This window comes from Takifugu flavidus, chromosome 14 (assembly GCF_003711565.1).
Source record: "Takifugu flavidus isolate HTHZ2018 chromosome 14, ASM371156v2, whole genome shotgun sequence".
NCBI classification, from domain to species: Eukaryota; Metazoa; Chordata; class Actinopteri; order Tetraodontiformes; family Tetraodontidae; genus Takifugu; species Takifugu flavidus.
The window spans coordinates 12,072,240-12,084,450 of NC_079533.1; the positions used below are offsets into that span (position 1 = coordinate 12,072,240).

The 12,211-nt window shown below is 43.8% G+C and overlaps 1 protein-coding gene across 17 annotated transcripts in view; it reads right to left on the reverse strand.

Moving 5' to 3' along the window:
- rapgef6 (Rap guanine nucleotide exchange factor (GEF) 6) overlaps positions 1-12,211 on the reverse strand; it is a 63,994-nt gene that overhangs the window by 12,870 nt on the left and 38,913 nt on the right. For 10 of the 17 annotated variants that reach the window (XM_057055381.1, XM_057055378.1, XM_057055377.1 and 7 more), the window contains 12 exons: positions 10,590-10,770; positions 9,655-9,791; positions 8,867-9,025; positions 8,150-8,302; positions 7,033-7,197; positions 6,141-6,248; positions 5,823-6,026; positions 5,311-5,419; positions 4,979-5,222; positions 3,236-3,247; positions 1,618-1,775; positions 139-153 (listed from right to left, as the gene is read on the reverse strand). In XM_057055381.1, the coding sequence (XP_056911361.1) occupies positions 139-153; positions 1,618-1,775; positions 3,236-3,247; positions 4,979-5,222; positions 5,311-5,419; positions 5,823-6,026; positions 6,141-6,248; positions 7,033-7,197; positions 8,150-8,302; positions 8,867-9,025; positions 9,655-9,791; positions 10,590-10,770 (1,645 nt within the window). The remainder of the gene's footprint in view (positions 1-138; positions 154-1,617; positions 1,776-3,235; positions 3,248-4,978; positions 5,223-5,310; positions 5,420-5,822; positions 6,027-6,140; positions 6,249-7,032; positions 7,198-8,149; positions 8,303-8,866; positions 9,026-9,654; positions 9,792-10,589; positions 10,771-12,211) is intronic. The other 7 variants (XM_057055385.1, XM_057055382.1, XM_057055374.1 and 4 more) reach the window with 3 other exon arrangements.

Sequence of the window (12,211 nt, forward strand, 5' to 3'; positions counted from 1 at the left end):
ATTCATGCAGCCAAAGTAAAAAAACAAACAAAGTAAAATCACTACAATGGGAAAAAAGCCAAAGTGCTTAAAAAGTGACACAGAGGAGAGGTACAGTCTGTACGTTCTGACTACGGAATTGAAGGGACGTATACTTACAGTAGAGTCCCAAAGCTTTGGAATGCAGAGGGGGGAGAAAAGAGACAATTCAGTGAATAAGGCAGGAGGGAAAACAGCGAGCGCAGTACAAAGAAAAGCTCCAAACTGAAAACACTGATGCAGAGAAGAAAAGCTGAGAGGAGTTTTATTATAGCTTGAATCTGTTCCCTTGATCCCAGAGAGGCCTGGTATGACTCATCGTGTCGGCATAAAGACATCTGTTTAAAATCAGAGCGAGAGGACGAGACGAGAACGAGTAAAATTCGACAGAAAGAGCAGAGAAAGAGAAAAGGTTCTCATTCAGTCCGTTCCACCGCCTCCATCCACAGCAAATACACAGCGTTGCTGCTGCAGTTCTGCTTTAACCGATCTTTAACCGAATGGTTTCTATGTAGCCTTGTTGAGTTGAAAGGTCAAACAGGATTTTAAATTTGTGAATTTGATTCTAGAAATCCGTTTCCTTCTGCTTGAGGCAGACACGAGGTTTGCTTTTAAAAACCAAAATCCCACCAATGAAGAATTAATGTAAAGATTTAATCCCAGGACAGACAGCATTACCGTACAACAACCTAGAGGGTTTTGAATATTGCCTTTTTAAGTAGTACAACACATCATCATTCACTGACAGCAGGTCATCCAGAGTAATTACATGCAGAAGAACTTTGGTGAGATTAGAAACTCCACAGAGGATCTGGGAAAGAGAAGGATGTTCTTTCTATGCTACTAAAACTAGTGGGAGGCCAAACGAGTGAGGGAAGCTTCATCTAATGTGAATGATTAATGAGACCCGGTGTGTGTGTGTGCGTGTGTGTGAGAGCGAGATGTTTAAGTGTAAAAACAACGTATGTAAATGAGAGGCGTGTACGTGTACACTGAGCTCATCGATTACCAGGGGAATAAATAAGAGGCTAATTTCTCTCTTCGTTTCCGTCCCAATTTTCTTTCCCCTCACCATATTTCAATCACACAAATCCCGTCCTTTCATGTGAAATAAGTGCAGAACGCCGCCGAGCAGAGAAGAAATACGCAGGCTTTGCAGTCCAGAAGGTATGTTCCTGTCAGACGTACACAAGTCTGCAACACTTCAGAAAGGAGGACCCCCCCAGGTGCTCTCGCTCCCTCCCTGCCTGCTGCAGCCCTGCAGCTGCCGAGTGGATGTGTGTTCCTATGTCAGCTCGAGTGAGAATAATTGTTTTTCAAGAAGAGCGACAGATAAAAGAGGAGAGCTGGTGTAGGTGAAAAGGGAACCCATACTACACTTGGCCGAGGCTGCTTTATGAGATTGTAGTCAAGGGTGACAGGCTGTCTCCAAGCCTGTGCACTGCACTCCTTCACTGCAAGGACGGATTTGATGCTCCGAAAAGTTCAAACTTAATATCTGTATAATTATGAATAAGCAGTAAAGAAAATTTTACCCAAACCTGCAAACAGGTCGATCACTTCATGGTTCACAGTCTCCTCTTCATTGAGATTTCTTACCTGCAGGGTTGGAGAAGTCGAGGACGCTGGTGGCCGGCTGCAGCAGGTCGGGGCTGCTGGACGACAGGTTTCCGGGGATGGGCATGATGGCCACGCTGTGGCGACACTGCTTGGTGCCCACGATGCTGTCGTCCTGAGACTGGACCATGCCGCCATCGCTGCAGAGCAGAGCAGAGCAGAGCAGAGCAGAGCAGGGTTGGGGATCAGTGGAAGCTCGGGAATAAAGCAGCCAAATGAGGAGCGGTGGGACACCTTGGCTGGAATAATCTCATATATCTGCCAATGCAGGGAGAACCTGCAGCCTTTTCCCCACTTTCATTGTTTCATGAGACAAATCGGTGCACGGCTACTTCACAACCAGGAGCATTCATGGAAAGAGATGCAAAAGTTTGCACAGCACGAGACAATGGGATTAATGAGGGTTAGCAGAGACACGGAAGAAATGAGACGGCAGCACATACGGTGTTGGCCATAACTCTGCAAGCACATTATATTATTATTAAAAGTGAAAACACTCTTCCTCTCCTGTTTTTTTAATTCACGTAACCGTCAAATCTACATAGAGTATGTGTCTGGCTGCCACTCTGGGACATGCAAATATTGACCTTTACATTAATGGCAGCATCTGGCTGCCCAGAACTGCATAAATATACTAATGAAAATGGTCATCAGATCCAACAGAGCTATTGTATTTTTGAATAATAAACGGAGTGGTCCTGAAGGTGCCTCTGCTCACAGTAATGGCTGCCTCCCTGGGAATTCTTGAGTTAAGTTTGAACCTTTATGCGACCTTTAAATACTGAAAACATTAAACACTGAGCAAAATGGAAAATCCAGCTGGCGCATCGAAATATATTTAAATTTTTTAATAAAATTGACCCTGAGTGAAAGGTATAATGGCGCCAAGTAGGGGCTGCAAGTGGATATCAAAGCATTTTATAACCATTAGATTTAAAAAAAATTTTAAGTATAGAAAGATTTTGTTTACCGGTAAGTCTAAAAATTCAAATGTATTTCTAATGATCAGACACTGACATTGAAACACTGTGGTGACTTGTGGTCGAGAGCTTGAGCGAGCTTAAGTCTGGGTGTCTAATGTGCACTAATGTGGTCTTTCTATTAACACAGTTGAAAGCAAAGGCTCAGTAGCCTCACAGTGACTAGTCAATAGAGGGAGGGAAGATGGACGGGACAAGATAGCGCAAAGAGAAGAACAACGAGGGGGTAATAGGTCTGATTTAGACAGAAGATCGTGATAAAATGATTGCAAAGAGTCTGTCAGCTCTACTAATCCGATTCTAGTTTCCAATAATAATTCTGGACGCTAAAACAGGAAAAGTTTTGTCAGCATAAAGTTCAGTTCTGCTTATCGGACGTTTTGCTCGGATCAATCAAGGATGACCACTGGAAGAATGATGACCAAACATTAACGATGGTTTAAATATGATCAAATACACAACACACTGACTCTAGAAAGTGGGATCTATGGATTAGCATGAAACCTGTAAATGAAGCTCTGGAAAGTTCAAGCAAGTGGACGTGTGTCTGTGGATCCCTGCTGACAGGCGAATGTATGGTCAAATGGTTAGTAAATGGGAAGTTGTGTAAGAAGTCTTACCCAAACAGGCCCCTGACGCAGCAGAGACGGCATCGGAAAGTGTGAAAGCGTGAAAACAAAAGAAAAAATAAAACCAAGCAGAGCTCTGTTGACTCAGTCCAGAAGCACCGAGGTGCAGCTGAGTGCTGAGGATTTTCATTTGCATCCGTTTAAAACAACCAAACAACAACAAGGTGAAGGTAGAGGACAAGGGCCACAGTTCAAGCAGAAATGGGAACTGAAAAAAGTGAGGAGTAATTTCATAATGAACCTCCAGCTTCTGTAGGATCTGTCGAGGGTGATTATGCCAGAGTAGACTGCTGGCTACGCTAGTTTCAAAATGAAATGACTAAATCTGAAAGATTTTTGTGGATTGATGCCTGAGCCACAATAGCAAGGCACCTGCATGGATGGTACACAGGAGATGACAGTTCTTTATGAAGGTGAATCAGTGCTGCAGTAAAATGAGGACGTCTTGATGAGCGAGTGTTGGGACCCCTTCAATAACACAGTTGTTACAGTGATACACATCATGATTTAATATCTTATCAAATGTCAAAGATGTGGACGGGATGAGAATGGCATCATGGGGTTACCTCTTTATTGTAATCTTGATAAATCAACTCCAGATCACGAGACAAAGCGACCAAAGGCCGGAACCTTTGTCTATTGCTTTCCGATCCTCTGTGTGTAAATCACTCTGATTGCGCAATATGGGATGTGTGTAAAGCTGCTTACGGGAGCTAGGAGAACTTCATTTGACAGCAAAACGGCTGCTTTATAGCCCGAGCGTCCTTGTTGCTTAAAATCATTTTCAAAAGTGTAGCACAATGTCAGCCAACTCCTGAAAGAGCTGCTGGTGGGGTGGCTGACCTCTGTGGGGATAAGAAAGTGTCTAATATCTTATTATTTCAACTCTAAGCTGGGCGAGCACAGAAGGCCACTTTAAAGAGACGCCTGCCGTCAAAGTTTCATCTGAACCGGCTACATGAAACCCGAATGAACCTAATCATGTCTGTGCTCGGTCCTTTGAATCAGACACCAAAGAGCGGGGCCAGCGGGGCCGACACGCAAGACAAAAAGCGCTGACGGCCTTTGTTTGGGTCAATAAACGGATGCAGCACAGGGGCGTTTACAGCCACGCATCGGATCAATAGGAGCGTGATGTGGATGATCTGCACGCAGCTTTTGTGGAGGTAATCGCTGCAGGGCTGGAGAACGACTGAGTGGAGACGGAGAGCAGCCAGGGATGCGGGAGACTGCCTCTCTGTCAGAGCGCCTGGGCTTTGCAGCCTTCCCAACAGTTTGCTACGTAATTAACAGGGCGAGAGCCACGTCTCTCTCTTCTCTGGCGCGCCGACAGAGTGTGGAGTTTAATGAGGCTTCGGGAAGCATGAAAAGATGAAATGAAATCAGGCTCGTATCTGTGCGTCACGGCTGGAATATTGAATATGAGCCGCCATCTGCAAAATTGCTTTCAATTGCTCCAGATGCTGCGGGGACAATGGATGGTTATGGATGACGAGGACAATGGTTATTTGATGAAGGTGCCGATGATGCCTTTTATGTTCTTGCGACTTAGATGAATACAATCTGCTTTCTTGCATTTGAGGGTGGGGGCATCATATGGTGCACAAGTCTGGGCCGGTGTTGATTCAAATTGCATTATACGATCTTATATTCAGTGTCACTTTCACTCCATTTGTCTGAACTTTCAACAATAAAAAATCATTTTTAATTCTATAACTACATTAGCAAGCTCACCTGAATGGTTTGGGTGGTAGAATGCTGAAGCGCGTCTTCTCCAGCATCTTCCTGATCTTGTTTCGACCTCCCGACACAGTGTTGGCCTTCAGTTTCCTGTTGCTCTTGTGGTCACTGGGGAACTCCATATCTCCAGGAAGGTCAGGGATGGAAAAGCGGTTGCCTTTCTTCTCCTGGATCTTGGGTATATGAGGACCCCCGTTCTTCTTTTCATGCATCACCCTGCTGAGGAGCTCTTTGAAGACTGGATGTGAGGCAGAGCAGAGGACAGAGGGTCACCATCTGAGCCCATTAGCACGGGAGAGTCAACGGCGCTGTGAGGATGTGCTCACCAAATATGTTGGTTTTAATGGTCAGTGAGAGGTGCGTGTTATTTCTGAGGATGTCAACAGCTTTGGTGATGGAGATGTTGTCAAAGTTCTGGCCATTGACCTCCATGATCTGAGACAAGATGGAGAAAAAGACAGTTTGGTTTTTTTTTTTTTTTTTTTAAACAAACTAGCAACACCAACAGTCTGAGTTATTCAGTTTCACACTTGATGGCAGGAAAGGGGAAGAAGACTGCTGCTCTATATTAAGTAACCGAGAGATGAGCCAGCAGATCACATAAGTTCTGAAACAAGTTATAAGTTACTTATCAATTTATAGGAACAGAATTCACCTGATATCTGCTTGGTTGCCCTGGTGGTCACAGTAAATTATTATTCGAAGGGATAGCTCATATAGCAATACGAGCATTGTCAAGACGAGAATTTATGGCTATAGTTGCAGGAAGTATCTTAGTTAAAAAAATTAAAGCACATATATCAACCACTATATTACTGAGCTTATTACGTCATCTCACCTGATCTCCCCGTTTGAGTCCGGTTTCTGCAGCTTTACTTCCTTCTTCCACCGAATCAACAAAGACGCCGAATCCCCTCTCGCTCCCTCCCTGCACGCTGAAGTGGAGCGGCGAGTCCCTGGACGCCTTCTGTAGGGTGATCTGCCTTAACTTAGCCTTGGCTGCGCACGCTATGTTCAGCAGTCGCAAATGGCCTTTCATTTTCTGACAATGGGCAACGGATGGGGAAATTATGACATTATTAACTGTGTAATGTCGGTTTGCACGTGCAGCTAAAGGTGTCGAGTGAAACACAAGCTAAGCTGAACGGTGTCTTACCGTTGTTTCTAGAAGTTTCTCAAAATCCTCCAGGAAACGTGTCATGGCTGGGTTACCCTCAAAGTCATTGAAATGGTTGTTGACCCACAGCAGCACTATTCTTGTCACCTGCGGTCACATTATGCTTCACATGAGCTCTCTCTTATGTTGCACACACATAATGAAACAGTAGTAGCGGCACAAGCCTGTTTTAGGGACAATTATAGAAGCAGGATATGATGTTTATAATGTATGTGTTGTGTCCACAAGGCCACAGCAGCGTTCCTGGCTCATTACACTGCGATGCTGTCTAAACCTGACTGTAACTAATGTAAAATCGCTGTGCTTTTTTACATTTCTTTCTCATTGTAATTGTTTTTCTTTTGAAACAGTGAAAACATTGAACATGTACGTGTTTTTATTCCACAGCTGTACGCTGGTGATAGCAGCAAAGAATAAATCAACATGCTTATTAAGTGACAACTTCACCACTCTGTCCATATCCTGCTGCTTTCAACTGAATTATTGCAAGTAAACCTCTGCCTAAAAGGGCGGCAGATTAAAAGCCTAGATGGCAAAAACATGAGGACTATTGACAACACAGAACTAATCTTATGTTAAAGCAGTCGCAGACAACAGGAGTGTCAACCTGGCATAAATTGCTGGTGGACAGGGGGACAGCTGAGCTGGCTCAGCTTGTATTGATCTGCACAGCAACACTTGATTTATTTTTTTATCGACATGCATAAATACAAATGATTAGCATTGTTACACCAAGCGTACAGAACGGTTGGAAGGCTCCAACACCCCGGTATACAAATGCTGCTGTTCCACACACAAGCGCCAGACTTTTCGTCATTATTCTCAACTCAGTAAACACACACCCGCCAAAAACAAGGGCGAACAAACTCACCGTATCCCGGAGGGTGTCCACCTGGAACCACTCAAACAGCTTCTTGCCAACGTCCATGGGGTTTGACAGGAAGGTCCTGTAGGTCAGCAAGAAGTCTTCGATGTATGTGGGGTCCACTACCGATGGTTCCTCCACCAGGTGCATGATCAGACGGTCTGGGGTTCCCTGTTGGTGGCAAAAAGGCATAAAGCCATGAGATACAGGAAACATTCCACACATGCATGTGTCCCTGCTGACAACAGATCATGAACTACAGAGCACCGCAGAGGCACAAACACACGCACGTGAATAAATGGATTAGATTTATTTTTCTGGATGAGTTGACTTTGTTTAGAATGAATAGAGGCACATTCTGTCCAACATACAGAATTCTAAATTTGTCGATGTCACAGTGGATGTTTCTGGGGGGAAATGATTCATCAGACAGGGAAGAGAAACTTGAAATGGATCCAATTTTGCCCACTGCAAGAGGTAAAGTTTAAAACCGAGAAGAAATGCTAACACTTGTGAATTGACTAATTTGAACGGGCCGTGTTTCTTCAAGGCAGCAGCAATCCTGCTCTGATGTGGGGCGAGAAATTCATTCAGGCCCATTATGTGATCGATACGTACTCCATGAGCCTTGGGAGAAGGATCAAAAGGCATTGTGTTGCTTTTGTAATGTGGTGTACAAGAAAATGCTTCAGCAAACACTAATGGCTCCGAAGATGCCTTTAAACAATTAAAAAGAGCATAGGCTCTTTGAGAGTGTTGCTGGTGCGGGTCCATTGAGGTTGTTCCCAGATCAATTTGATGGATTTTATTAGATTTAACAAATTTGAAACTTTGTTAGAAGTTATTTTTAAGGAGGGCTGTCATGTAAATTGTGAGTAAAAAAATTGTGAGTAAAAAATGTGATCAACCCTGAGGATGAAAAGTTAACATGGTTCTATCTTTAACAAGACTCAATGTATTTTTAAACAATAAGTTCATCGGGAGTTCAATCCCGCATCCCGATTTTCTGTTTTGTAGCATATTTGCTGGAGCTTAAGGTAAATTCTGAGACAATTTCACTATTTCAGAGGAGAAAAAATACTTCTGTGGCACATAAAAAGACCTCGACATTGAAATCACTAACCTTGATGACAATGTGTCCTTTTCTGGTGCCACTGCGGTCGAGCTCACGGTGCTCTTTCACCATCACGATCTCGCCCTCCTCCTCCACTTTGTGCGTGTTCTTCTCCACATGGTTGAGGATACGCCAGTAGTCCTCCTGGGCGATGCACACGAACTGGTCGAGGACGACATGAGGAAGGCGAATGAACTTGTAGTACAGCCCAACGCTGCTCCGCACCATGTTCGGGTACTCAATCCACACCACAGGTGCATGAAGGCAGAGTGGGTGAGGCATAGGAGGGATGAAACCACAGCGTCCAGCAGCTAGATTTTTAAACTATTCACAAATCTAAAAGCTAAACAGGAGTAGATCAACTCCCGTTAACTAGCCATAAGACGAGAGCTGAACTAACTTCCCATTGTATCACACAAGCAACAGCAACAGACATGATTCATAACAAATCTGTCGCTATGTTACTCGCTGGCCTCCCCTCTAACGAGTTGATCATTACTGCATATGGCTCACGAAGCCCCTCCTCTGTCTGTTCCTCTCTATATAAAGACAGGAAATAATGTGGCCAGTAGAGGAACCAGGCAGTGTGAATAAAGGTTACACAAGTTCATGCAGAGAAAACTACAAAGACTGCAAAAGCTATTTGTGTTTTGATAATTTGTTATAATTTGCTTCTCAAGTTTAAATAGATAAGATGCTGCTTCGCGTCATTAAAGCCTTCTTTACCTGGCAGTCGTCGCCCTTGGTGCGGACTTCCCCGTTCATATACTGCTTGTCCAGCGAGGGAGAGATTCCAAAGCTGTTGCCCATGCACAGAGTCTCCATCCTACCGTCTGGGTAGCTGAATTCTACTGCCCCGTTTAGGATGACATACCACAGATCCAGCTGCAGAAACCAAACACACAATCATGTTAACGCTTTTGTATGCTATATGTGATGGTATGTAAGGAGACCCTCGGAGCCAACTCGGTAAGACGGTATGGGAACGAAACCAGCTATAGGATATATACTGCCTATCTCTGTTTTTCCTCTGGCATCTGTGACTGGCAATTCATTACCATTTATCACCCTGTCAGATTTGATGCTGTTGCATGGAACCAGCCATGACAGACCTCTGGCACTCAGGGATGTGACTTCATTAATAAGCTTTGAGGCAGGTTAGCTGATGAGGGGGTTAGCCTACAGTGACTCTGAACTTTACACTTTCTAAGTGCAAATTAGACTTAGAAAGATGTCACCTACAGAAACATATAAACTCTAGGATGTGCCCTTTTTCCATTTCAATGTTGCATTATTAGATTTGGTCATTCTTACCAATACTTCTGCCTTGCTCGGGTATGTGAATGTCCTAGGTCTGTGAAACTTTTACAGTGTCTAAAAGTATAACTAGTCACTATATTCTGTGAGGCACAGCTTTCCCCAAAGTCTTATATTCATGTTTAAACTGTTTTCCGACTCTTTTCAATGCCGCTCTGACAGTAGTGATGAAGTGATATCTGCAAAAGGTACTTCACCTCCTGTTTGTTGTGCAGGATGACGGTGCCAGCCTGCTCCACTACCTCAAACACCATGACGCTGCACAATTCTCTGCGCACAGACATGGTCATGTTGGCGAAGGCCGGCAGCTGGTGCATGAACTCCAGCAGTTGCTCTGTTCAAGAAGCAGATGACGGAAAGTGAAGATACGACACAACTCCTGATGTGGTGAATCGCAAGTGTTTTCTGTCTGTCACTGCTTCAGCCGAGCACATTTTAAGTCATAATAGAATGCAGTTACCATGTAATAAAATTTTCAAAACTGGACGAGGAAATGGGAAAACTGCATGCCATCAGATTTACCAAATAACTGCTTCACTGGCTTCAGACCAAAGGAAGCACTTATGATAATCACAATAAAATACGACACAATAAATACATTCAGATGTTGTATAACAGGTCAAACAAGAGGATGTGGATGAGACATGCGATAAAACACTCACTGAAGTCCCTATGAGGTATCTCTTACTTGTAAAAGAGGTCAACCTTTGCTCTTATTGGCCTAATTAGGGGAGTAAATGTATTTGTTTCTTTAAGCACTTTGACACAGCAGGCTGTGTATTAGCTCTCTAATGTGGTCACCTTCCTATCAAAAGACCCTGGTGGGCCCAGCTAATGAGGTCATCTTTCCTGGTTGCCTGCATAAAAACACATGCTGGTCGGCCACTGGTGTTTGGAAAGCACTGCGATCTGTCTTTTTGTGTATCTGCCTGCGCTTCCACTTGAATGATAGATGATGTCTTTGAGGGGCTGTGTATGGCTAAAAATAGTATCTGTCAGTGCTCCTCAAGTGTGACATGCAGGAACAGACTGTACCAGGGCCTCCTCTCATCACAATGCAGGATATTTTTACTGAAATAAAGTGAGATATTTATGGTAGACCGGAAGAAAAATAGCTCTAAATCAGACTGACCGATGTCGTCATCGTTGCGGTCCACGGGATCTTTTTCCAAACACTCGCGGACCAGATCTCGGCCCAGGAGAGTGTCTGAGGCTCTTTCCAAGTCCTCGTCCTCCTCTTCATCTTCTTCACTGTCGACTACAGCCTCTGGAAGTCCAGAAAGGTCCACATCTCCGAGCTCGCTCTCTGTAGCCTGATGGAAGATGACACAACATGAATTATTTTCATCTTTACTGGAAAAGTGCAGATTTATGTGGAAATAACTGGAATGTAGCACTTTTCTTCTGCTGCTGACAGATTTTTTCTAGTACTTTGGAGAAATGAAAGTCATCCCACGTGCAGCCTGTGCCTTTTCATTCCCACTCACATTTACATTGTGCTGCCAGGCTTGATGTAAACAAAGGAAAACAAAAACAAAGAATTACAGGATAGGGCCTGGAGATAAATGAAGAATGGGACAGCTATGGTGACAATACTTGTGACTAGAAATTAATAAGAGAGGGTAGCTGATGGGAAAGTAAAGGAAGGAAGGAGAAGGAGAAAGGCAGACATATGAGAGTAGGAGAAAGGACATGTCTGAGAAGTTTAAGATATGGCTTAATATGTGGGACCCTGAGAAAAGAGTGGTGGTGGTGGGGGGGGTCAGGAGATAAACAGTCTGCTGCACTGACAGCTGAGACCCACGGCTGACTGGAGGGTCGGCCAGCTGTAAGCAAACAGAGCTGGGAGAGCTATGAGCTGATGGGATTAGATCTGTGTGATTCTTATCTAATCTGAGGATGAAGAGCTCAAGACGATGGTGTTAAACTCTTCTCTGTTTGACCTATTTATGTCAACCTGAAACTGTTTCACAGTCTGCTGGTGGGCGGACACCGTTTCGCAGGCAAGGAGCTTGAAATGTCATAAATGATGGCACTTCTGTTTATTTTCAGAGAATTGGAGATGGTTGGAATTTGTATTTTTTAAACTGCAATCAAAAATGGGATATTAGCATTTATTAAGATCTGTTTCTCCCACAAACCTGCTGATTAATTTTGTTACCAGCAGTGGCCATTGATGTTATCATCTCATTAACTTGCAGATAACTCATTACTTTCAAGCTAATGGACCACCTCAGTTCCTGTGATTAGTGCTAATAATGCCAGTGGTGTCAACCATGGATACTCAAAGCTTTCACAAGTATATGCGACCTATGTGTTAAAGGAGAATCAATACCCAAAGGTTTTGGAATATATAAAGCACTGTGCATAAACATTGGAGATCGGGGGATCTGCGGGATTATGAGGCAATGTCATCCGTCTGGTTAAAGATTATTGACTTACAGCTACTTAGATACGCCATGAATAAAAGTGGCATTCACTTTTCCCGAGCTACTGTTTGCCAAACTTGTCACGTAAGAGTCAAGCTCACGCAAGGCGACAGAGAAACATGTTCTGACCTTCTGCCCTCAGAGTAACTCTATTACAATGCATCTTCACAAAGAGTTTCAATAAATTATATTTTCATTTTAAAGCCATTGCAATTCTTTTCATCGGTTCTATCAAAAGAGACCACGTGTGCAGTAGAATAGCAGGCCGTAAATAAAATTCTCTAATAATGGGTCCCAATGCTGACACACAGAGCTACCTTCAATA